Source organism: Podarcis melisellensis (genome assembly GCF_964234715.1).
Source record: "Podarcis melisellensis genome assembly, chromosome: 13".
NCBI lineage: Eukaryota > Metazoa > Chordata > Lepidosauria > Squamata > Lacertidae > Podarcis > Podarcis melisellensis.
This window is the reverse complement of record NC_138545.1, coordinates 53,128,760-53,156,150: the sequence shown is the minus strand read 5'-3', so window position 1 is coordinate 53,156,150 and position 27,391 is coordinate 53,128,760. Positions and strand designations below refer to the sequence as shown.

Here is a 27,391-nt window from a genome sequence, read left to right as displayed (position 1 = left end):
TTTCTCCCCCTCAGGAGGTTATGACACGAACCAATAGATTCAGGTTACAAGGAAGGAGATTCCAACTAAACATCAGAAAGAACTGTTAAGCAAAAGCTGTTAGATAGCAGACTGTACTCCCTCGTGAGGTTGTGTTCTGTACCTAATTGGAGGTTTTTAAGCAGAGATTAGATGGCCATCTGTCATGGATGCTCTAGCTGAGATCCCTGCATTGCAAGGGGTTGGACTAGATGACCCTTGGGGGTCCCTTCCAACTCTACAAATCTATGATACTATGAAATACAATAAATTACAACTTCTTAAAATACAGTACAGTGGTGCCCCGCAAGACGAATGCCTCGCAAGACGGAAAACTCACTAGACGAAAGGGTTTTCCATTTTTTGAGCTGCTTCGCAAGACGAATTTCCCTATGGGCTTGCTTCGCAAGACGAAAACGTCTTGCAAGTTTGTTTTTCCTTTTTCTTAACACCATTAATACAGTTGCGACTTGACTTTGAGGAGCAACTCATAGAACGCAGTGTACATAGTAGCCTTTTTTGAGGTTTTTAAACACTTTGGTGATTTTTGAAGCTTTTCCAAAACTTCTTTTGCAGCCATTTGGTAAGTTAAGCTTTTAAAACATTTTGGGGGGGTTTTGGATTTTGGGTTGGGGTGTTTGGAATTCAAGGACTTGGTGTTGGGGAGGGGTTTGCAAGAATCTGGAAGCTTGTGTGGTTTTTTCTGCATTTTTATGATTTTCTGTGACCATTGGGCCACTCTGCTGTTTTTTAAAAAAAATTCTGGATTTGAATTTCTGTGTGCTGGGTGGCTGGGGGAACAGTTGGGGAGGGGTTTGCAAGAATCTGGAAGCTTGTGGGTTTTTTTCTGCATTTTTATGATTTTCTGTGACCATTAGGCCACTCTGCTGTTTTTTAAAAAATTTCTGGATTTGAATTTCTGTGTGCTGGGTGGCTGGGGGAACAGTTGGGGAGGGGTTTGCAAGAATCTGGAAGCTTGTGTTTTTTCCCCCTGCATTTTTATGATTTTCTGTGACCATTGAGCCACTCTGCTGTTTTTTTAAAAAAATTATGGGTTTGAATTTTGAAATGCTCTTTACAGTATGTAAAGAGCACTTAATGAACTCTTGTTGTACCAAATTTGGCTTTGTTTGGGCTTTTTTTGACCATAGGAACGCATTAATTGATTTTCAATGCATTCCTATGGGATTTCGTGCTTCGCAAGACGAAAAATTCGCTAGACAAAAAAATTCACGGAATGAATTAATTTCGTCTTGCGAGGCACCACTGTAATAGACACACACACACACACACACACACACTCTTAATGATACTTTGAAACTTGGCATTTCTAGCAGTGAGGCAATACAATAAATGGCAACAGAAGTGGTTATAGTGAAACTAAAAACCCAAGGCAAATGTGAAATAGAGTTGTACCTCAGGTTACATATGCTTCAGGTTACATACGCTTCAGGTTACAGACTCAGCTAACCCAGAAATAGTGCTTTAGGTTAAGAACTTTGCTTCAGGATGAGAACAGAAATCGTGCAGCGGCAGCAGGAAGCCCCATTAGCTAAAGTGGGGCTTCAGGTTAAGAACAGTTTCAGGTTAAGTATGGACCTCTGGAACGAATTAAGTACTTAACCTGAGGTACCACTGTACAACATTGGGTTTATAAAATGAAGACCACTCTACCTGTATCGGACATGTTCAATTGTATCACTTGTCAATTTGCTGCTGATATTCTGGCTGTGAGGGTTCCCTAAGAGGCAAGAGAGACGTTCATGACTCATAAACAAGACATTTCATCTTTTTGTCAAGCACGGCCTCAAAAAACTCCTATAAATGTGATTAAATATAACATTCATTTTATATTTCACTGCTGTGCCTTCAAGCTCTTTACAACAGTTTTCCAAAGCAACTAGTTAACAAGCAAGCAGCTTCCTATAAAGAGATTTAGTGAAAATAATTACAATTCTAAAAGAAGTTTCTTTGCAACTGAAACCCACATCAGTTGAATACATGTGAAAGCCATTGCTATAAAGCCACGGTTAGTGGGCTATGGTAGTGCACTGCATTGATATCAATCAATCCCATAGATTTTTTGCCAGCTTTGCAAAGGCTTCAAAAACATAGTCCTCACTTTTGCTGGCAATGAATGGAACCACGACAATAGGTCGCAAATTTCAGCCCAGCTTTAAATTCTGGAAACTTTAACAATGCCAAAGAGAGGGAGAAAAGATTTACCCCACCTGCTTGATTTCTACTTACCGTAAACATTTTCATTGAGGTCATCAGTGAAGGCTTTGAGTAAACTCTGTGGGAAGAGTGCTGTGCCTGCGTGGTCAAGGTATGTAATTCCTACAATGAAACAGGCAGAAATGCATCACTCACTGAACTACCATGCTATAAAAGCTGGAAATCTGAAAATCAAGGAATTTTCAAAAAATGTTTTCAGTCAGTGCAGAATAAAATCACTTGAAACCAAGTTTTATTATCTTTTTTAAGAAGCTCACTACTACAGTACTATAGTCATCCGGGCAATACCACTCAGGTAATACCAGGAAGTGTAAGGTGACAGTTGTAATAAAGAGCTGCTTTCTATGCCCACAGGTGGCTTGGGTATTCTTAGGATCCACTCTATTCTCAAGACAGGTCAGAAGATTTCATAATAAAGTTGGCTTCTGCGCAAGTGGCGAAACCTGGAAAAATACTTCCGGGTTTGCCGCTTTCACAACCCGAAGATTATGTATCCAGAGAGGTACGTAACCCGAGGGACCACTGTACAATATGGCTTCCAATATCCATGTCATTGAGCAGCTTTGCTGATTACAGCCAGATTCAACACACCAGCCATTCTCTCAACTGACAACTCATAGTTATTCCAAAAATGTGGAAAGCAAAAAGACACCTGGCTCTAAAACATGGTGTTCCATGTACTTTAAGAAAACTAAGACCATGATTTGGGTTCTAAACCAGTGTTTCCCAACCTTTTTTGGGCAAAGGCACACTTGTTTCAAGAAAAAAATCTCGAGGCACACCACAGCCCCGTGACGTCAGCGCGCAGCGTCACACCGGGAGGGACGCACGAAAGTTGTTGTAAGTCTACTTTCATGAGGTCACTGGTACAATTGCCATAGCCACCGTTAACAATGAGGTCACAGTTACAGCTATCTTGCTCTAGAAACACACTTTAGAACGACTTCTATCACACCAATGGGCAGCAGCCATACCTTGAGGATCAGTGGGAGCAGGCCTCTGCAAACAAGAGGTCCTTGTGCCTGCTCCTGTCTCACTGGCCACCACAGGCCCTTGGTCTGATCCAGAAGGGATTATTACTAGTAGCATTATATAGTTATTTATATCCCTCATTTTTCCCCTGACAGGGACTTAAGGCAGCTTACAGATAAAAACAAGAGCAGCTAAAAACATAGGGAACATAGCTGGAACTCAATAATAATAATAATAATAATAATAATAATAATAATAATAATAATAATAATTTGTTTATTTATTTATTTATTTATTTATTTCCCACCCATCTGAGTGGCTCCCAACAGAACTGATGATAATGATAATAATAATGATAATGTGATAAACATCAGACATTAAAAGCTTCCCTAAACAGGGCCGCCTGTCCTTGTGATCAGATAGTTGTTTATTTCCTTGACATCTGATGGGAGGGCGTTCCACAGGGCGGGCGTCACTGCTGATTCTGGCACCTCTCAGGTGGGCAACATTGCAATTATAAGAGAACAAGGGAGGTATTCATAGTGAGTTCTGGCACCTCTTTTTCTAGAAAAATAGCTTCTGTTCTAGCTTCAGGCATGAATAAGTTCTCCACGGTTTCACCTATTTGCATTCTCCTGTTGCAAGCTGCTGGGTCAATGTAGATTCAGCAGCTAATACTGTACTGCATCAACTAATTTATCAAGGGAATCGCTTTACTTGCTGACTCTTGATTAACAAAAGCATAAAAATGTGTTCCATCGTATATATTTTAGTCTTTAGGATATCACAAGACTCTTATGTGCAATTCAATCAAACCTCAAACAATGAAGGCAGGTGGTTTGGGAAGTATGAATGAAACACAAGCTTGCACACTCCCTCTTCCCCCAGCCTACTCTTTGCTTCTCGCGCATTTCTGTCCAGAATTAATTACCGGTATACGGAGATGTCCCACTCAAAAAACTATGGCTGGTGATTCAGGATTTGGAATGGTTTCTGATTCTGGTTTAGAAGACAAGCACTAACCATAGGGTGCCATTAACCATAGGGTGCCAACAAGGACATCACATTAAACGATGGTTATAGGAAATAAAGGGTGAAGCTTTGAGGAAGAGGACAGAGCACTGCAAGTCCACACCTTTGGTTTAGGGCACCACTGGCCAACCTGTTGCCCTCCAGATACTGTGTAACATGACTGCCATTAGCCCCAGCCAGTATAGGAAGGCTGGCCAGTCCTAAAGATTAGGGGGTGGGGGGCAGGAGGTTGGCAAAGGCTAGTTTGGTGCATGTGGGTATCCATATATTGGATCACAACTCCCAACATCCCAAGAACACGTAAGGACATAAGATGAGCCCTGTTGGATAAGGCCAAAAGTCCATCTAGTCCAGGGATAGGCAACCTAAGGCCCGGGGGCCGGATGTGGCCCAATCGCCTTCTTAATCCAGCCCACGGACGGTCCAGGAATCAGTGTGTTTTGACATGAGTAGAGTGTGTCCTTTTATTTTAAATGCATCTCTGGGTTATTTGTGGGGCATAGGAATTCGTTCGGTTTTTTCCTTTCAAAATATAGTCCGGCCCCCCACATGGTCTGAGGGACAGTGGACCGGCCCACGGTTGAAAAAGGTTGCTGACCCCTGGTCTAGTTAGTCTAACACTCTTCCTACAGTGGCCGACCCACAAGCAGCCCTTGAGAACAACAGCATTCCTTCAACTCCTGCATTTCCAAACAACTCATATTCAGTGGCATATTGCTTCCAGGACGAACGTTTAGGACCTTTTCATTTAGTGAAAAAGCAAGTAAGGGGAGGGGAACATGAAAGATGTATAAATTTATGCATGGTTTGTAAAAAGTGGATAAAGAAAATGTTTTCTCCTTTTAGAGCCATCCAACAAATCTGAATGTTGGAAGATTCCAGATAAATGAAAGGAAGTACATTCTTCAAACAGCACGTAGCTAGACTACGGGATGTGCAACCTAGAGTTAGTGATGGCCACTGACTGGATGGCTTCAAAAGATTAGACAAATTCATGGAGTATATGGTGATCAATGACTATGTGCTACCTTGTTAAATCACCCACAACCATATTTCCTAGACACTCACACCCACAACCACCCGAGGAGCATCCTTGGCACAGGGAAATAACTACTCATCCCAAGAAATGGGTCCCTTCTAAGAGATGGTCTTACCTCTTCTTTTACTCATTTGATAAATGCAATTAAGGACATTGCCTAGCCAGAGTGCAAAACATAACAGAATGTACTCCCTTTAAGGGAGAAGCTTTATGGGTAGATGACACCTTGAGGCATTAAATTTGTTTCTGAGCATATCTAATAAATTAATGGCATCAAGTAGAGTTCTTACAATTGTAACATGGTGCAGACTTCTCAACTCAGAACATGCCTGAAGCACATCAGCCACATTTTATTTTAATGATAACCCAGCCTTCTTTGAATGATAATGTAGCTCATATGATTTTATTCCTCAGATTTAAGGGTGTAGGGAGTCATTATGAAATACTATTGAAACGCCTGCCATTATGAAGGCTGCTCTTGCACCCAAGTCTTCCTTGCGTGCCTCCCATCTGGTTGGCCATTGTGAGAAAAAAGTTGCTAGATTTGACAGATTATTTGCAAATTTGCTAGATTTGCTAGATGATGATGATGATTATTATTTATGTTATTTATTAAATTTGTATATTGCCCTTTACAGTGGTACCTCAGTTCAGGTTACAGATGCTTCTTCATGTGCCTGGTCCATGAGGTCTAGAGGAAAGGAACACAAGAGGGCCGTTTCTGTGGTGGCTCCCTGTTTGTACAATGCTCTCTCCAGGGAGTCTTGCCTTACAATTTCATTACATATATTTGGGACCAGGTGAAAACATTTTTCTTTTCCCAGGCCTTTGGCTAATTAAACCATCTATGGCCTTTTAAACTTGGGGGGTATTACTTTATTTGTCATTATAGTATGTATTTTTGTGTTTTGATATTGCAAACTGCCCTGTGATCATCGGATGAAGAGCAGTATAGAATTTTAAGAAACAAATAAAATGTTAATGAGTACCCATAACAAATGAATATGTTGCGCACTTTTTAACACTGAATTTTGATTTATGCAAAGCATGTGCATCTGAACAGAACTTCTATAAAGCTTAAATCACTTCTGACCCCCATTCATTGGAAGTGCAATACCTGGTCTGCTGAAAGAAAGACCTACAGACTGTAGCATAGCTCATGTACAACTTAGGAAACTTGAACTCTTTTGCATGCTTTAAAGTTGACATTGAAGTACAGCAGGACTCTCGTCACCTTTAAAAGTTATGTAGGACGCAGAAATTATACAGGGTAAATCTTTTCTAGCATGGAACTGCAGTTATGGAGAAAGCTTCACCTGTTGGTATTCTGCCTGGTAGACATTATATTACATGTGTAATACAATATAATAGATTTGCATTATGCAGATTCTGATTGTTTTTTGCTCAGGAGTGCAGCAAAGGGCCCAATCCACCTGCAACGAACTGGGCTCAGAAAGTCTTGCTGGTGCTCCTGGTTAGAAATAAATACTGATGTACGTTATAATATATACTTTAGCATCTGGAATACTTCCGTAAATGAACATTTTTGAGGGGTGTGGGAAAAGATTCTGCCAATTAGAGATACCACTTAAAATGTTTTTTTAAAATATTGAGCGGTTTATCTATGCATTTAAATAAGTATGAGCTGGTTGTTTTTTCAAAAAGGCTATATAACATGTGAAAACCTGTAAAGGCAACTTTGGTTACAACATTACTAAAACAGTGACCAAAATGAATCTTTCTAGGGCAGACACCACACACCACGGAACCACGGACACAAATCTTTCAGTACAGCTTCCACTGTTTCATTACCTTCCTATTGCTCGTGTACTTTAAACTCCACTTTTGTTTAAGGCTGAAGAGAGAAAACTCCCCGGCCGCTCGGATATTTGAGAGCAGGGCAAATTACTCCCCCGCTGTCACACATGATATGCCCTTGTTGTTTACTCCAAAGTAAGCCTGGGAGTGGAGGGTCTTGTGCCTTAACTGGGTCGCAGCGGGCCAAACTTCCACGTCCCCGCGCGGCGCCCCTTCCTCTCCGGCAACCGAGGGAAAAGGAGACGAAGCCAAGCAGCCCCGGGGGGTCCGGCGCGGAGAGATCAGCTTGCAACCCCCCCGCCCCCCCCCGCCGCCTGCCTGTCGGGAGCCGGCGGAGAAAGTTAGTCGCCGGCAGAAAGGTGGCCGCCCGGGCCAGTCTCCCCGCCTTCCTCGCCCGAAAGGGCGGCTTGCGGAGAGCGCGGCGGGACTCGGGCGGCTTACCTGCCAGGCGGGCCAGCTCCCTCCGGCGCAGCCCCTCGGGGCTCTCCCCGCCGTAGCCGTAGGCAGCTCCCCGGGGCAGCCCCCTCCGGAAGGCGCCGAAGGACAGCGCCTCTGCCCAGCGCTCCAGAGCCATGGCGGGCGGCCGGCGGAACCTCCGGGGACGCCAGACGCAGCCCGGCCCGCCCCGCGCCGACCAGGAAGGGCGCTCGGCCCCCGGGGCGGCCCTGGCTCCTCCCGCCGCCGCCGCCGCCGCCGCTTCCCACGGGCAGAGCGGCGCCGCGCGGGCTCCGCGCCAGAGACGGCGCCTCCGGGGCGGGGGGAGGAGAGGGGACCGAAAACCGGGCCTGATCCGGCTCCCGGGTGGCAGCATGGGAGGAACTGCAAGTTCATATTGTAGTCGCTCTGAAGTTGCTTGGCTCATGGGTGGGTACTTTAAGGTCAGCTAATGGTGGCTTTTTGAGCGCTGCCATCTTTTAAAAAATAAAATTGTAGTTCTCAATATTTGATTGATTGATTGATTGATTGATTGATTGATTGAATTTATATACCGTCCTATATCCACAGGTGAATTCTGGTGCTGGAGAGTCCCATGAACTGGAAGATCAAACCTCTCAATTCTGAAGGAAATCAGCCCTGAGTGCTCACTGGAAGGACAGATCCTGAAGCAGAGGCTCCAGTGCTTTGGCCACCTCATGAGAAGAGAAGACTCCCTGGAAAAGACCCTGATGCTGGGAAAGATGGAGGGCACAAGGAGAAGGGGACGACAGAGGATGAGATGGTGGGACAGTGTTCTCGAAGCTACAAACATGAGTGCCTGGCGTGCTCTGGTCCAGGGGGTCAGGAAGAGTCGGACACGACTAAACAACTAAACAACAACAATATCCACAGGTCTCAGGGCAGTTCACAGAATAAAATATGAAACCATAAAATGCATAAAATAAAAGCAGCTACAACCCAATAACCCCCCCCCAAAAGCCACCACATTTTAAAAGGGTGTCAATCCAATCAACCAAGGGTCTGGCTAAAAAGGAACATTTTTGCCTGGCGCCTAAAGGTGTATAATGAAGGTGCCAGGCAGTCTGGATGCAGAGGAATGGTGGGAGGGGAACCCCCAAGGGAAGAAGTCTCAGAGCTCCAGGATTGGTGGTGGTGATGAGTGATCGGAGAGAGGACTGGGAAGAGGAGGTGCTGGAAGCTGAAGAGGTAACAGGATCCTTCTTAGCGCTGGGCTCAGGAGAGTGATCAGCTACACCAGCAAGATCCCTGTAAGAAAGGGCAGTGTGGTAGAGGAATCTAAATCCTACTCTTTTCTGAACCATACCAAGGCTGAAGATTCTTATAGTTAACCTTTGGACTGAGAAATGCAGCGCTGGAGGTGCCTAGTGCAGGGACTTCCAGATGAGCAGCACAGCGGGGGTGAAATTCCTGCATTTCCACCTGTGCAACACACCCCAGGCAGCAACTACACAGGAACAGCTTCTCTCCCATTCTTTCATCATGCATTGGGGGCGGGGAAGGAGGAAGCCACACCTGTTGAATACTTTCTCTCTCTCTTTCTCAAACAGATACAGAATACAGTGGTACCTCGCAAGACGAAATTAATTCGTTCCGCAAGTCTCTTCGTCTTGCGAGTTTTTCGTCTTGCAATGCATTGAAAATCAATTAATGGGAATGCATTGAAAATCAATTAATGCGTTCCTATGGAAACCGCCTTCCCCCGACCTCTTCTGGCGGGCGGCATTTTAAAATCGCCCGGGACAGCGGAGGACTTCTCCGCTGTCCGGGGCGATTTAAAAGCCCCTGGGAAGGCAGGCAGGGGGGACAAAGACTTTTGCCCCCTGCCTGCCTTCAGAAGAGGTCCAGGACAGGCTTCGCGGACCTCTCCGCAAGCAGCGGGAGCGCTCCTTGCGGAGAGTTGCCAGCGCGCCCAGGCTTTCCCGCCCCGCCGCCGGGCTTCGGGACATCGTTCCGATGCCGGGCGGCGGGGGGAGGCTTCAAAAGCCGTCCAGGGGCTTTTAAATCGCCCCGGACAGTCCCGGGGCGATTTAAAAGCCCCCGGTTAGGCAGGCAGGGGGGGCAAAAGTCCTTGCTCCCCCCTGCCTGCCTTTCCGGGAGAGCGGAAAAGGCAGCGCTGCCTTCCCGCTCTCCCGGAAAGGCAGGCAGGGGGGGAGCAAAGACTTTTGCCCCCTGCCCGCCTTCGGAAGAGGTCCAGGACCTCTTCCCAAGGCGGGCGGGGGGCAAAAGTCTTTGCCCCCCCTGCCTGCCTTCAAAAGCCGTCCGGGATAGCGGGAAGCGCTTCCCTGCTATCCCGGACCGCTTTTAAAATGCTGGCGGTGGGGAGCAAAGCCTTTCGCCCCCGCCGGCCTTCCTGGACCTCTTCTGAAGTCCGGAGGGGGGGGGAAGGCTTTGCTCCCCACCGCCAGCATTTAAAAAAAGGTCCCCGAGATTTCCCTATGGGCTTTCGTCTTGCGATGCAAGCCCATAGGGAAAATCGTCTAGCGAAGCGTCGCAAAAACCGAAAAACCCTTTCGTCTTGCGGGTTTTTCGTCTTGCGAGGTATTCGTCTTGCGGGGCACCACTGTATTATGTTAGCTCAACCAACATACCATTGCAGTTGCAGGTGTGGGGGGGTGTTCTCTTAGAGTTTTATTGGTTTATTGAGGTTTCAGTCTTGTCATTTCTGAAGATCTGTGTCCATCTATAATTTTGTGCAGAGACTAATGCTATATACTAAAACCTGTCCCTCCCCCCCCCCCACTTTAGAATTTATTTATTAGTTTGGCAGGTGCTGGGTTGAGTTTACCTATCATTGTTAGGTGGACAAGGGCAGCATGTATTTATACATTACTCTGGGATTCTGCAGCCTGCGCTTACCTAGTGATTTCTTCCTCTGAACTTTAATTGGAAATGTGGAAAGCCAGGGAATGCTAGCTGTCAGGCAACTGAGGCTGGTGCACTTGCTGTTATTTCTTTAAAACAGAAAACACTTCCTTTTGAAAAGTAATGATGAGCAATTGTCAGGCAGATAGGAAGGGTGGGTGTTGGTAAAGGTAAAGGGACCCCTGACCATTAGGTCCAGTCGTGGCCAACTCTGGGGTTGCAGCACTCATCTCGCTTTATTGGTCGAGGGAGCCGGCGTACAGCTTCCGGGTCATGTGGCCAGCAGGACTAAGCTATTTCTGGCGAACCAGAGCAGCGCACGGAAACGACGTTTACCTTCCCGCCGGAGCGGTGCCTATTTATCTACTTGCACTTTGAAGTGCTTTCGAACTGCTAGGTTGGCAGGAGCAGGGACCGTGCAAGGCCAACTGTTGGTGCCCCCAAATGGATCTTCTCAATTTTGCGTCCCCTCAACATGGTGCCCGGGGGGGGGGCGGCCTGCACTGTCCTAAATCTGGCACTGCAGAATGTGGAAATCCTCTCTGTCTTCCCATTCTTTCAGGAAAGCCCAGCCAATAAAATCTTTGTGTTTTTAGAAAGTGCAGACACCCAGGAAGACTGTAAACACAGACTACTGGCTAAAAGTCTGCATGCTCACAAAATCCCTTGGCCATCTCAAGAACAAGATAAGCTCAGTAAAGAACACTCACCTCATCTATGAGAAATATATTGACGTTTCCCTTTTGTTTGAATTTCTGAATACAATTCCTTTTCTCACTGATTGGTAAAGAATGGTAAAACACACTGTGCTGTACCCCAAGGGAAGGGGTGCCTCAAAAGAGGAGCGCTCCACCTCTTCTTCCATGGGCCATGCAGGACTAAGAGGCTTAAAGAAACAAAGCATTGGTCCGCATTTGGTCTGTTACAAGTATTGCTTTATTCCAGATATGTTGTTTCCCAGGTCTGCTTCCACCCATGGCACAGGTTGCTCTCGCCGATAAGGAAGGCCCTTCAGTCGGCCTCCTCTCCCAGGGTGCCTGGCTTTGGGGCTTAGGTCCAGGACTCTTATGCCTGCCTGTGGAGAAAAGGGGCTGGGTGAAGCTAGAATTGTTCCTCTCTAGCTCAGGTCAGTGGGGCTTAGGGGGGGGGCATAAGATGGCCTTTGGCAGGTAATTCACTTAGAGTCCTAGCAGTTTCAGTCTCTTTCCTGTGCCTCCACCACCTGCCATCTCTCTCCCTACTCCTCTCCCTCTGAGGCATTTTCTATCAGTCAGACCTCTGTGCCTTTCATTCTGCCAGAGGCCCTGCAGCCAAGCTCCTCCCCACCCATTTGGCAGATGAATAAGTGTGCCCTGCCCTGCCCTTTCTAGCACAGGTGGTGCCTACAGGCAGTATCCAGTTTTGGTCTCCCCAAGAGCCATTGGCTGGTTGGTGCTGGTGGTGTGGACTGGTAGCTACTGGAAGGATAAGGTGCCAGCAAAAGACCAGGAAGTCCCTGGCGGCCCATCACTCCCCAACAAAATTTTCAGCACAGCACTGGTAGAGCTTCGCCTATCTGTGCTATATGCAGAAGAGCATTGCTAACAGACGAGGGCATATGCCATATTTGCAACCAGTGCTTTTTTCTGGGGGGACGCAGGGCTATGCACACCCCTAAATATTTTGTGAATCTTTGTACTTTTGTCCATTTACTGTATTTATTTCCCCCGATTTGAACTATAAAATGGTGATTTTCTTGAGTCAGTTAAAGTTAAAGAAAAAAAGTAAGTGAGTGAGCTCCTGATATTGTGTCTGATGTTATTTGTTCCAGCAACAGTGTTTTCAGAGTAGGAAAGGGGAAGAAGCTGGCATCTGGGTCTGGTTCTTGCATCCCCCGTGGTCTGATATTGCTGGTGAGGAGATGAATTCGGTTCGGGGGTTATAGCTCTAGGCAAGTGCAGACTTAGCTGTGTTTTAAGCAGGCAAAGCTTAAGAACCGGTGGCCCCCTTCTGGCAGGAGTGAAAAAGGACAGAAGGGGAGACAGCACACCACGGCAATGTGCTGATGTTTCTTTTTTAAAAAGAAGCAGAAGAATAAAGCAGGCAAATATTTATGGGAAGAAGTGAGGAGTGAGAAGTTGTTATGACATTTTTCAAGGTAGAAAAGAAAAGCGTGACAGTTTGCAGGGAGAACAGAATTCCAAGTACTGTTCAGAAAAATGTAATAGAAAATTGATTAATTGCTAATTTAATTTTTATACTGCTTAATATAGTAAAAATATTTCTAAGAGGTATACAGAAAACTTAAACAAAATTTTACAAAAATACACTGTTACATATAAAAATGTTAAATTAATACAAAGCTACACACACACAAAAATCAATACCAATTTGTTTTCCTGTTGACACACCCTCCCTCTCAGGCTCTGGGTTCTCACCCAGGGTCCAAACTCTCACTCAGCTCACCCACAAAAGTCTCACAGTGAGAAGAGTACCTGGAAATAGCAGGCATGACCCCAGTCTCTCACACTAGACTTGGTTTTTATGGGCAGCCCCAAGATGGAGGGCACTTCCTCAGGCTGCCCATGGCTGTGTCCCATTCAGCCACACTCTCCACACCCCGTTCCAGAGAAAAAGCCAGTGATAGGGCAAAAGTAAATACAAGCAAACGGGGGACTTCACTTTTGCCAGCTACTCTAGATGGTGGGGTGCAAGGCAGGAGTTTGCAGGGAGAAGGCCAACTAACTTAGCAGCAACAAAGAGGGAATGTGTTAAAGATACAGTAGAAAAAATTATAGCAGAACATTTGTTGGATATAGACAATCTCAGAGGAATTGTCCCCAAAACTCAAATGTACTGGTGAATATTTTTTCATTTTCATTTATTTTCATTTAAATTTGTATACCGCTTTTCTATATTACTAAACACCATCTGCTTTACAAGCTGAAGAAACAACAAAATAGACAGCAAAGTTCACACACCTAATAACAATATGATCCAATATAAGTCATAATAAAAACATAACTTTAAAATAAACAACTTACTGTATATCAAATAAAGCAATATCCCACAATTCATTAGAATATAATAGTAAGCAGTAAAACTAAATACCAGCAAATAATAAAGAGTTTGCACTTAAAAATTACCATAAAGAATTTATAAACTATAATCAATAAAAAGAACGACAAGTCAAACTGTGTAGAATAGCACAAAACATACAAAACCATGTAAAAGGATCAAATTGAGAAACAAAGACAACCTATGAAATTACAGTGGTACCTCAGGTTAAGAACTTAATTCGTTCTGGAGGTCCGTTCTTAACCTGAAACTGTTCTTAACCTGAAGCACCACTTTAGCTAATGGGGCCTCTCGCTGCCGCTACGCGATTTCTGTTCTCATCCTGAAGCAAAGTTCTTAACCCGAGGTACTATTTCTGGGTTAGCAGAGTCTGTAACCTGAAGCTTATGTAACCTGAAGCGTCTGTAACCCGAGGTACCACTGCATTATTTTTTTAATATCCCCGAACTCCTCTTTTCTCTTCCCAGCTGTTAGTCAGGGTCTGGGAAAGGCTCCTAGGGCTGGAGGGTGGGGCAAGGCAGGTGGGGAAAGCCATTGCCAGATGGCCATCACAAAGTCCCTCTCTGATAGAGATGAAGTGGTGGGGATGGCTGTTTCTGTTGAATTTCTTCCTGCCAGGGGTACAAAGCCTGGCAGGTTGCATTCATATTCTTATAGTGCACAGTAATGCTTATAGATCTCCTTCATTTAGAAGTCTTAATTAGAATCATAGAATCATGGAGTTGGAAGAGACCACAAGGGCCATCGAGTCCAACCCCCTGCCAAGCAAGAAACACCATCAGAGCACTCCTGACATACGGTTGTCAAGCCTCTGCTTAAAGACCTCCAAAGAAGGAGACCCCACCACACTCCTTGGCAGCAAATTCCACTGTCGAACAGCTCTTACTGTCAGGAAGTTCTTCCTAATGTTTAGGTGGAATCTTCTCTCTTGTAGTTTGGATCCATTGCTCCGTGTCCGCTTCTCTGGAGCAGCAGAAAACAACCTTTCTCCCTCCTCTATGTGACATCCTTTTATATATTTGAACATGGCTATCATATCACCCCTTAACCTCCTCTTCTCCAGGCTAAACATGCCAAGCTCCCTTAGCCATTCCTCATAAGGCATCGTTTCCAGGCCTTTGACCATTTTGGTTGCCCTCCTCTGGACACGTTCCAGTTTGTCAGTGTCCTTCTTGAACTGTGGTGCCCAGAACTGGACACAGTACTCCAGGTGAGGTCTGACCAGAGCAGAATACAGTGGCACTATTACTTCCCTTGATCTAGGTGCTATACTCCTATTGATGCAGCCCAGAATTGCATTGGCCTTTTTAGCTGCCGCGTCACACTGTTGGCTCATGTCAAGTTTGTGGTCAACCAAGACTCCTAGATCCTTTTCACATGTACTGCTCTCAAGCCAGGTGTCACCCATCTTGTATTTGTGCCTCTCATTTTTTTTGCCCAAGTGCAATACTTTACATTTCTCCCTGTTAAAGTTCATCTTGTTTGTTTTGGCCCAGTTCTCTAATCTGTCAAGGTCGTTTTGAAGTGTGATCCTGTCCTCTGGGGTGTTATCAGTTTGGTGTCATCTGCAAATTTGATCAGGATGCCCTTGAGTCCAATTAGAAAGACTTCTAATTGGAGAAGACAGTCACTTATGTATGATTATCAGCATTTCTGGTGCTTTTCTGAAAAGTGAGACTGTATTTGCACCTAAATGTCAAATAGTGACAAGATGAAGGAAAGGAAGGGAACGGTGCATTAAAGTTAGGTGATATGTGTGGGCTTCTTGGAAACCATTCAGAATTTCTTTTTGAGGTCATTCTTGAACCTCCCATTGTAGCCTTATTGGAATTCACCGATTGGGTCAGCGTTGCTCCGGGACAGGAGGAAGGAAGTCAAACGACACCTGAGGTTGATTCAAAGAAAGAGTTTATTCTGCTCTCCGGATAGCAGAAGGCACTTGTGTGATCAAGTCCACAGCAAGTCCAAAGAAATGACAAGTTTCATGCATTATATATATCCTCCAGGCACCCTCTCCCTCCTTCCAACCATGTCAGCTTGTATACGTAGGTTGACATCACAGATGTTCCTGCTCCAGCACTCTTAACCATAAAAGGGATTTCCTTCCTATACTCCTGACCATAAAAGGATATTCCTGTTCCTACTCCTATCTTGGAGCAAGAGGTCACTACTTCCGAGAACATGCTCTGGCGTTAGTCCCAGACTTGGGTCTCTGCCGTCATTTGTGGTCAGGACATAAGATATGTCTGTGTCTGTTCTACTGGTAAAGTCAAGGCCAGTCTTGCCGTCAAACTGATAAGGGAGAGAGCTGTGTTCTTGTTTTGCATTTGCTCAACGGCTAAAGTTTATGCATTCTAGCTAAGGAGAAATGGGGATTTTGGTGCAGTTTAAAAACTGCCTGCACAGTCACTTTTGGGTTTTGGAAACCCATTCCTTCACCATGTGGCACTTTCACTGTCATGATGAGATCTGAGGTTGAACCCCCACCCCTGTATTGTCCAGAATTCACATTGGCTTGCTTCTGTACCAGTGAAAATTGCATTGTATGCTGGATACAAGGTTGCCCGTCCCCTTGTTATCTGGAGCAAATTCCCATTAAATCCATACAAAGCCAGGCCAATACATTGGAAACCCTTTTAATTGTAGGGTGACCAGCCTCATGTAGACACCATACTCAAGTCTAGTTGATGCACAAAGGGGTTAAAGCCATAGAGTAAACTTAGCCTATGTCACCTCCTCTCACCTTGGGAATAAATGGGCAACCAAGCCTTTTGTTGTACTCAGTCTACATGTGAATTCAGTGTTTGAGGAACTCTTGAGTTGCTCCCTCCAGCCGCATGCCTTTAACCAGCCTCTGTTGTTTCAGACAAGAGCAAATGTTTTCCTATACCAATAGTTTAGGAGCTATTACCATTTTGTAACCAAAAAAAGTTTTACTCCCTGTGCAATTTTTTTTCTGACTGCTATACAGAAAAGCACATGAATCTGATCTTGGAAGAGTTTTGTAAGTAAATTCCAGGAATAATCAAGTATGAACTGGGAGTTGATGCCCTTAAGACTGCTGCCCCTATAGTTGCAAAGCAGGGTATTAAAAAATCAAGGGAGTGGGCCTTGATTTGATGTCATGCCCAAACAATGCAATTCTCACCATTTTATTATTCTGTGATTCTGTGAATCTTCCAGATTTTTATTTATTTAAGAGTTAATGCATTGGAGAGAGCATTTACACCTTTGTATTCCACCCTTCAAACACTGGCCATGACATATTTGGATGCAAGATATGCCAGAATACCTGCAAATCATTGTTTGTGTATCTGCAGTGAGGGAGAGGTGGAAAATATTGTAATACTCTGCATTGTTCCTTGTATAATTCTCCTAGGGACGGGTTCTCAAAGGAATCCTCTAGAAAATTTACTTTTTGAATAATAGGAAGTAAATCTGTTCTTTGTTGGTGGATGGGGATGAATACACTACATATAAGGTTTCTGTGTTTGCCTTAGCAACTCAGTGGATCAGACAGAATTTCACTGTACAAGATGAGCCCCCATGTGCCAGGAACAACCTATGCTAGAATGTACTTCAATCCAGGGGAGTTGGTTGGCTAGGAATCCAGGAGAGTTGAATCCAGGGGAGATGGTGGGCTAGGAAAGCAATAAAGTTCCCTGGCTAGTCTCACCTAATATCCCTGCTGTTTTTGAAGATTTTACTACATTCTGCCGCCTTATTTCCAAACGGTTCCCTATGAAGACTAGAATATTGCTTTTTAAAATATAGGTGTGGGTTTCATCATTGTGTGTTGAAGTTTGCAGGTGCAGGAATAGCTGCATATCTTGGGCACTGTGCCCAATTCAGAGGCACTGAGTTGCACCCAACACTGGGGGGGGGGCATCGCCCATGTGTGACATCATGCGTGCCACAACCCCCCCTCCAACCCAACCAGGCCAACTTGGCCCACCACCCACCGCCTGCCACCCAACACCTTACCTTTCTTTGCTGCTGCAACCACCACAAAGCAAAGGCTGCCGTGGCAAGTCCACCTCCTCCCTCTCTGCAAGAATCTTTGGTGCATTCCTTTGAGATTTCCAGCACACCTTCCTGAAAGGGGCCCTGGCAATCATCAGAGTGATGCACCAGCGCAGACATTGAAGGGGCTGAAGACCCTTTGGCCTCTCTGGAATTGGTTTGCCTGATCTACTCCCAGAAGGATCCCTAGCTGGAGTCAAAGCAAGTGCTGTCCTGTGCATATATCTGGAGGCCTCTCAAGCTAGGAATGTGTACCAAAGAAATATAGAAACAAATATAAACACCATCTCCAACTCCTCAAAAGATTCCATCAACGGTGTCTCCAAAATTTTTTACACATCACTTGGGAAGACAGGCGAACTAATATCAGTGTACTGGAAGAAGCAAAGATCACCAGTGTTGAAGCAGTGATTCTTCAACATCAACTTTGTTGGACTGGTCATGTTGTGCGGATGCCTGATCCTTGTCTTCCAAAGCAACTACTCTATTCCAAACTTAAAAATGAAAAGCGTAATGTTGGTGGTCAACAAAAGAGTTTTAAAGACTCTCTCAAGGCAAATCTTTAAAAATGTAGTATAAACACTGACAATTGGGAAACACTGGCCTGAGAGCGCTCCAGTTGGAGAACAGCCTTGACTAAGGTGTCATGGGCTTTGAAGACACTCAAACTCAAGACACAAGGGAGAAATGTGCTAGGAGGAAGAAACACTTGGCAAATCCACACTGTGATCAGCTCCCGCCTGGAAACCAATGTCCCCACTATGGAAGGATGTGTGGATCCAGATTTGACCTCCACAGTGACATACAGACTCATTGTTAAAACCGTGTTTATGGAAGACAATCTTACTCGGCTACGAGTGATTGCCAAAGAAGAAGATATCTGGAGGCCTCTCAAGCTAGGAATGTGTACCCAAAGAAATATTATGGGGAAATAAGGTATTTATTTATTTATATTTTTTAAAAATAATTTTGAATACAGAAACAAATATGCCATCAATTACAGCCCTCCCCCCCCGTTCCTCCCGAAACAACCTGAACAATATCCAGTAATAATAAAATAAAACATGGATTCAGTAGCTGCCCATTTAAAAAGTGTTGATCCACATGTTCCTATGTGTCTTTGATGGTTTATACACATGTTCCTTCTTTGCTGCAAATGCAATAAAAGTGGGCCCTTTTAATTTATGAAGGTATTTATCAAAATTACCGTTAATACTTTATAATTAGTAGAACTATAAAACACAGTGGTCAGGGGTGCCAATGTGAATAAAATGGGCACCCCAACCTGCCTTGCATAATCAATTACATGATGCAAGACACTGATGCCATTTGAATAGCAGTGCCCATCAACTTTTGGGGGGGCAGCCCCCTAAAATCTTTTATGGGGGGTGAAGACCCCTCAGCCCCTAGGAGTTGGCTCCTATGGCCCAATTATATCATGTAGTAGTTACTGTAAATAGAGTGTATAAAATAATATCAGCCTCACAATTTGATGAATTTAGTTAAGGAGGTTGAGGTGTTGTTGTACACTACTTACGGGTAAGTGTGATGCAAGAGAAGATTAATTATTCTGTGACATATCATGACAACCGTCAGACAGAAACAATATTTGGCCTAATTTATATCATTCTGATGCTTTACTGATAGGGTGAGCAAAAGTGTGATGATAAAAGTCTAATCAAATGCTTAAAGGAAGAGCATCCATTTTCCAATAAGCATTGCTATAAAATCTAGAAATAGCGCTTATTTGTTTCAAAGGAAATCAGCTTTAAATAGGTCCTCCTGGAGATGCTGTAAAAGCTATGATATTAAAATGCTAAGGCTTCAGTTCTGAGCAAGCAAGCTAGAAAATGGGTCCCACTAGATTTGGCACTTCTGAGTAAATAACTTCAATATCTGGCTGTACGAAAATACTGGCCTGGTTTAGACACCCAATTCCCTGCTTGTTAAACCATTATTTAGCAGCTGGGAACCAGCAACAGGACCACATGATTGCTCCTCCCCCCTCCCTTTGCTGCCTCACTTCCTTACAGCTTATATCCTGGTTTAATTAAGCCACAGCTGAGTTGAGCCTTCATGTCCAAACTGAGGAACATTAAAGTAGTTTAATGTCATTTTTCTAACAAGGGGCTTAAACCACAATTTGAAGTTTCTTTACGATCATGGTTGGTAAACCAGCATTAAACCACCATCTCTCAATTTTACAAACAGGAGGGAGGTCAAGATAAGGCGTACAATATCACCTCTTGGAGCAAGGCGGGGAATAAAATGTAATATACAGCGCATCATTTGGATGATACTGTGTAAACGGTTAGAAGCATGGGGTACAGAGGATCCTGCTACATGTCAGATAACAGTACTAAAATTGCTTTCAGGTTACAATACTTTCATAAACTCTGAAAAACATTGAGATCTACATTGAAACCGAGATACAATGCAGACTTTTATATTGAAACTGTTAAGATAGGCATCCACAGTGTTTGGTTTAGGTCTTCCCTCTTTAAGCATAGAGGGAGTTAGTTTCATGTTTTTGTAACTCTGTATTTATACTGCTGCAAGTTCCAAACAGAATAAATGAATAACTTTACTAAGAATTTCCATATCAAAGCCTCTAGGGCTCACCATTAAAGGGTATCCAGACATTTTAAAGCCCTGTGTCCTAGTTCACCTGCCAGTGAGGTCAGGTGAGAAAAGACAAGAACGTCATTCTTACTTGCATGATCCAGATGCAAATGTAAACAATAATACAAGCTGTTTTAATTTGATTCCCAGAGGTAGAAAGTCTGGTGGAAGTTATCTTCTTTTTCCAATGCAGTATATATTTCACTTTATAGAGATGGCAGAGCAGATAAATGTGCTCATAACTGGGCCATTCACACACCTAATCAGTTATGCTGAAGCTGTAGAATACCTGTTCTACATGTGGGAGCCTTGCATAGCATAGATTGCTCATGACCCAGAGTAAGCGAGCAGGAGCAGCAAACGGGGAGTTTTGCATGGGATTGGTGCAAGAGGTAAGGAGGGGCTTCGGCTGTTAGATTAAAGGGGGGGGGACCTGCTGCAGTTTTCCCCTAAAAGCTACCTCACCTCCTCTAAAAGGAGCACATGAACTAAGGTTCCACAAAATGCTTTGTGGCATCCTAGGTAAAGGGACCCCTGACCATTCGGTCCAGTCGTGGCCGACTCTGGGGTTGCGGTGCTCATCTCGCTTTATTGGCCAAGGGAGCCGGCGTACAGCTTCCGGGTCATGTGGCCAGCATGACTAAGCCGCTTCTGGTGAACCAGAGCAGCGCATGGAAACGCCATTTACCTCCTTGCCGGAGCGGTACCTATTTATCTACTTGTACTTTGTGCTTTCGAACTGCTAGGATGGCAGGAGCAGGGACCAAGCAACGGGAGCTCACCCCATCATGGGGATTTGAATCGCCGACCTTCTGATTGGCAAGCCCTAGAATCTGTGGTTTAACCCCGTGTCCCATTTGTGGTATCTTAGAGAATAAAAAAATTATTACAGCATGAACTTTCATGGATTACAAAAATATTTGGAGCCTGTGGAGTTTCATAACTCTCAGCAAAATACAAACAAAACATTTTGCCAACCTTGATTAAAAACGAAAAAATATTCTAAGCGTGTTCAATTTCACATTTTAAATTCACTTACTTCACCATTCAATCAATCTTCATTGTGGTGAAAGACCAGACAACAGAAATAACATCAGCAACACGTACTACATCAGCACCAAGGGGCCAGATCCTTACTTCCCCACCTCCCATGGACCAACTTTGACAGGTGGGCAGGACCACTCATCTGTCAGTAGCCTGATGTAATGATCACAATCAGGTGATGACTTCAAAGAGGCATCAAAGAGCTGGATGGGCACAGAGAGGAAGCCCTTTTGCAACAGGCGTGATATGAATTCAAACTGTGTCTGCAACTGGACCCCCCCCCCCCCACGGGCAAAGCACTTGTGCAATTCCAGACACGATCTGAATCTAAAATGTGCCTGCAATTGAGCTGGGCAGCTAATGCTAAAAGGTGACTTAAACCAAAGGCTGCACTTTACTCAGCCAATTACACTTACCTGTAGAAGTATATGACATTTTGATTATTTAGTTGTGCATTACACCCAAATCACTAATCCCAATGGCCAAAACAGAGTTCCCATTGATTAATGACTCTGGGCTACTTGTTTTCACCTCGGTCAAGTTACCGGTACCTTTAGGCAGCTTCTATTCCACCCTGCTTGTCAGCTAGTCTACTGATGTTTATCCGTTCAATATTTAAACAGATGCAGATATTCCATGTCTAAGCTAATTGGTATAAATTGGTGTTTTTACTGCTATCTAAAGGATATTAAAGGGCACTTCAGTTAAAAAATAATTTTAATGTGGGGGATAAAGGGATCAAATACTTAGAGATTACCATTTAAAAAACCCTGAGTAAGGGATCCAGTTTTAATATAGAAATATGATTTGTACATAAAAAAGGAGAAGCTTTGAGAAGAAAGTGAGAGTCCAGGGCTTGCTCTGGTTCATGGGGTCACGGAGTGTCGAACACGACTAAGACGACTAAGCAACAGCAACATGATAAAAATAGATGTAGAGAGATGGAGCCAGCTGAAACGTACCGGTATTTCCCAAAAAGGTTAATATTGTTAAGATGAGTACACTAAGCTCTTGTGCATTTTTAGCTCTCTGCTCAAATGAAACTCAAAACGTTTCCACCAAGAGGACATTGTCAGTGGTCTCAACTTTTGAGCTCAACACAACTGATGTTCAAAGTAAGTGAAATATGAAATGGAACCATTACGCTAAAAGGTGAACTGTATTGCCAATAAAGTCAACATTTATCCAACATTTCTTTATCAAGCTCTTTTTGAAATATGGTGCTCCAGGCAGATTTCTATTCCCCTCTAGACACTGATTGATTTAACTCTGTGAAAGAAAGCAGATTCACTCCCCAAGCTAAGCAGTCATCTTACTCTAATGTCAGTGATGCTGTTTATTCCATACAATTATCAAAACTGTGGCATAGTCTATAGGACCTAAAAGCTTTTGTGGCAGAGTCTGAAGAGAGCTTTCTCCTGATTTGGGCAACTAATGATATCAGGGACAAGGGGGAATTGGCACCTTGGTCTTTGGGATGTGAAAGACGTCCAGTGCCCTCTAATTAAGCAACAACCTCACTTTCAGCCTGTTATAGTTCTCCAGGAGGAACTGAAATTTAATTATGTAAATAAAACCTGGAATTCTCATCCACTTTAGCAATACCAGGCATCTAGAAACTCTTATTGCTGGGCTGCAGTTTAGGGAGGGCTGTGGCACCAATTGCCACCATCCACAGCTCAGGAAACATAGGATTATCCCCAACATCTGTCTCCATCCTGTTGGTTCTATACACTGCTTACTTCTGTAAACAATGCGGATGTTTGTACGAAGCAAACATGTCAAATATACAAACATTGGGGGGGGGGTTAACAAAGTGATTGTGTGCCCTATACTGATAGTATTGCTATAATTACAGTGTGCTATAAAAAGTAACTGCAACAAATATTATTAAAAGGAAGTGCTTTGGGGCACGCAAACTCTTGAATATAACTGTTATAAGAAAAAACTGCTCATTTCCCCTTATGGGGTATCCAAGAGCCCGTACAGAGTCCTTATGTACCATAGGTTCTCTATCAGTAGGAGAAAATAACAGAGGCCAACCAGAGAATATTGAGAAGCAAAGCAGCTAGGAAGCATGATCTTTATTAACTGTTGCAACAGGGACCTCACTCACCACACACAGGAGGGAGGAGAGAATCCTGACCATTGGTGCGCAAGCTCTTATATAGACTTTTGAAATTGCCTCCCCTGTAGCTCAAGACCACCCCCCAAAACATCATACATACAACACAGAGGGGCGATCTACAGCAGAAAACCTGTCTGCAAAGGGAGGTGTAAGCCCCTACATTCCAAAGACAACTGGAAAGCTTTTCCCATTTCCTTCCTCCTTGCAGAGAAATATTTGAGGTCAATTTGGGAGAGTCAAAATGGCTTTAGGATTGCTCTCCTGTACTGTTTCAGACACTATACTTGTGCATGTGTGTTTGCCTTGTTCATTTATGAACATTTTATATATATATATATATATATATATATATATATATATATATATATATATGACCTTAGAATTCCTATACCATGTCTAAAAGAAGGCTTTTAAGCCTTGCTAAGAACCCCCCTCCCCCGGGACACAGGTGGCGCTGTGGGTTAAACCACAGGGCTTGTGCCTAGGACTTGCTAATCAGAAGGTCAGTGGTTCGATTCCCCGTGACGGGGTGAGCTCCCGTTGCTCGGTCCCTGCTCCTGCCAACCTAGCAGTTTGAAAGCACGTCAAAGTGCAAGTAGATAAATAGGCACCGCTCTGGCGGGAAGGTAAACGGCGTTTCCATGCGCTGCTCTGGTTTGCCAGAAGCGGCTTAGTCATGCTGGCCACATGACCCAGAAGCTGTATGCCGGCTCCCTTGGCCAGTAAAGCGAGATGAGCGCCGCAACCCCAGAGTCGGTTACGACTGGACCTAATGGTCAGGGGTTCCTTTACCTTTAAGAACCCCCCTCATCTGAAATCTTAAATGGTACCTCTGTAAGATGAAACATAATTAGACTAACATATTTATGCTGCACAAGCTGCACGACTATCATGGGCATCAGGTTGCCCCAAAACCTGAGGCATACCTGCTGCAGCCAAACAGGCAAGATTTTAGGAGTGATTTCCAGTAAAATCTTAAATGTGTTTATTCCAAAGTACATCTCACTGAATTCAATGGGAGCTGCTCCCAGGTAAGTACACAGAGGTCTGTAGCCTTAATAGTGATTCACTAGAGCCATGCATAGTATATCACAGAGCATCTCATTTATACTCTAATTATGCTTTGGTTTTATCATCACATTCTTTTTAGGGATTATTGTGCCCCTTGCAGCTGATCCTAATGTTCCCTGACACACAGACTAATGTGTATTTAGTAAACAAAAAATGAAGTGACAGAACCAATTAAAAATCCATCTGTTCAGATGAATAAAGGCTGTGCCAAATTTTTCAGATGAGACTTGGTCAACAGCAGAATCACGCCAACGCTGGTCTTGGCAAGAGAGCAGACCCTGCCTAGAGGGCCCTATCTAATCCCATCCTGGGCTTCAATCTGTGAAGTGGCCTTTCAACCTACAGCTTCGATACATGTAGAGCTGTACAACAAAAGAGCATCAAGTTAGCTTTATGGAAATGTGAATGACTTCATTAAATATAATGGGGTTTGTATCCAAGCCACTGTAGACTCATTTGAAAACAATAAACTTGTTAGTTGTGTCTAACTTGCCTATTGATTTCAAAGGGCTTACTCAGAGTATGATTTAGACAGATGCAACCCAATGTTTCTGTTATACAATCCAATCAATTTATTCCATTCTCATGTCTGTAGATAGAACAACCTATAGTGATAGCTTATTGTGATCAATACTCACTAAAATAAAAATTGTACCAGAAGCCTACAGCTTTTAGTTCAAATCTATATTTCAATCTATATCCCACCCCTCTCTGCCTTGTCTTGGCCATTTGGGTTGCTTGGGTCACAGCACTGTTGGAACAGGAAAAATCACACCTGACCATGATTATCCTTCTACAAGTAAAATAAAGTACCATCTCAGGGTCGAGCCCTGGCAACTCTATGCTGTCTAAGTTCCCTGGTCCATAACTCTCTGAAGCACCTTTGTTTATTCATTTTCTTTATCCTTGTAGGTAAGTCACAATTTTCTGGACCAGCTGCAGTTTCACACTAAAATTTAAGGGAAGCCTCATGCAGAGTACCTCAAACTATTGAGCCTTGAGTTTAGCTAGCTAGGCAAAATTGTGGCAATATCTTTGTTTCATTAAAAAAAGTTTCAATTGACTTCTTTAATCAAGTGGAAAAAGTGCTTCTGACCACAGCTACCACTAGGGAATTCAACAGCAGAGCTGTGAAAAGGAGTACAGTCATAGTCCCAGTCAAGTCAGATTATTGTGTTTTAGGAGACAGCCATTATACACATGAAAATGACAACAACAACAACAACAGATTCACATACCTGCTCCTTAATCTTTAAAGGATAAATCTTTTCCCATATCCTCTTTAAATTTAATAGCAGGGATTTGTAGAGCCCAAGCAAGAAATTTAGATATTCTGGATATATACTTTTCTACACTGGACAGCAAAAAACAAGTCTTTTCTGGGGATGACCTTCCCTTCTGTGATCTTAACAAGGGGTAAATATAGTTGTTTCTAAGATCATTATAAAAAGGGCATTCAAGGAGCACATGAGTTGTATCTTCTATGGACACAGAGTTGGACACACAAACGCCTCCTTCTTCGGATTTCCCTTGTGTCAGCCCATCCAACCTGCTAGTGGAAGGAAATTTAATCTTACTGTGTGAAGGCTATCCTCATTTTAACATTTGGACGTCAACTGGATATCTTGGAAGGGATATATTCAATGGAATAAAGGAAGCTTACAAATTATTGGATTGACAAGTCTCGATTTCATCAGCTCATGACTGCATTTCAACATCCCTAAGCCTTTGAAGTATTAATTCTTTAGTTCTTTTGAAACCTTGCATCAAAAGAAAACAGACAGAGAATCCCAAACTCATGGCAACCTTCTGCATTTCATGCCTCCATGAGTTTGGGCCCATCTCTTCCAAAATTGTCAGGAGAAAATTTGATACCTGCTTAAAAATAGTTTTCAACCAGAAAAGCAGGGCTAGTCTAAGAGCTTCAGCTTTAATGGACATTACATCCAATTCCGCAAGGAGTAATGATATTTTTGTGGCAATAGGGACTGGAAGTAGTTTGTGCAAAAAAAAATATTTTGTGTTCTTTCCAGTGAATGTAAATTGGCCATAGCCCACAATGGTGCTCCATATAGCAGCTTTGGCAACACCCTGGTCTTACAGAGTTCTAAAGCAGGCTGCACAAGACTATGAAATTGTAATAGTCCATTTAAGGTTCTACCAGCTTGCAAGGTGCTTGATTGGACCTGTGCAGACCATTTCCCTATCCTCTGAAAGACCACACCAAGGTACTTAAAGGAAAATATTTGTTCCAGTTTATTTCCATCAAGTGATCAGTTGTAAGTTTTCTTGAATTTTCCAAATTTCATAATTTTTGTTTTGTAATAATTGATAAAAATATGTTCATTTTTGCAGTACAAACTAAACTGATTCAGCAGTCTGCGCAAACCCAGTTGGGTATAAGAGATCAAGTTTGCAGCATCTGCATGAAGGAGAGTGGAATATTTCTGATTTCCAGTTTTCACTGGAAAGTAGTGCTTTCCAAATCGCTTTTACCAATAGTTCCTTCCAGAACGAGAGCTGTTCTTTTTTCCAGTCTTGCAAGTATATCCCATTTATTTAGCTGGGTTCTTTTGCAAGAGTGTGAGGCCTAATTCCTTCCATTGTTCCTCATAATAGACCTTTTCTCTCTCTGACTAGTCTTCTATAATTCTTGTGCATTTTGTATAATTCTGAGGGAATTGTGGGAGAATTACTGATGTGATATGATCTTAAAACTTCTCTTATCTGTCTTTTTAAAGTCCTGCATTCTTTATCAAACCATACATTGTCCTTTTTAATTTGGTAATTTCCATGAGGGATACCTTTTTAAAGGAAAAATGTCCTGAGATAAGTTATAAGTTGTACATATAGTTCATTTGCTAATTCAATACTGGATACATGTAGCAGATCGTTTCTTAATTTCAAAAACTCTTCTGAATAAAGCCTCTGTTGTAAATCTGTTTACAACAAGGGATTCCATTTAATCCTCTTGTTTGAAGTTAGTAGCGCTTGTTCAAAATTTAGAT

At 43.5% G+C, this 27,391-nt stretch overlaps 1 protein-coding gene across 1 annotated transcript in view; it reads right to left on the bottom strand.

Moving 5' to 3' along the window:
- MOCOS (molybdenum cofactor sulfurase) overlaps positions 1-7,721 on the bottom strand; it is an 89,303-nt gene extending 81,582 nt beyond the window's left edge. Inside the window, exons 1-3 of the mRNA XM_081885835.1 lie at positions 7,559-7,721; positions 2,269-2,358; positions 1,693-1,759 (exon numbers count right to left, since the gene is read on the bottom strand). Coding sequence (XP_081741961.1) covers positions 1,693-1,759; positions 2,269-2,358; positions 7,559-7,691 — 290 coding nt within the window. The 5' untranslated portion in view covers positions 7,692-7,721. The remainder of the gene's footprint in view (positions 1-1,692; positions 1,760-2,268; positions 2,359-7,558) is intronic.
- Positions 7,722-27,391: the final 19,670 nt, after the last annotated feature.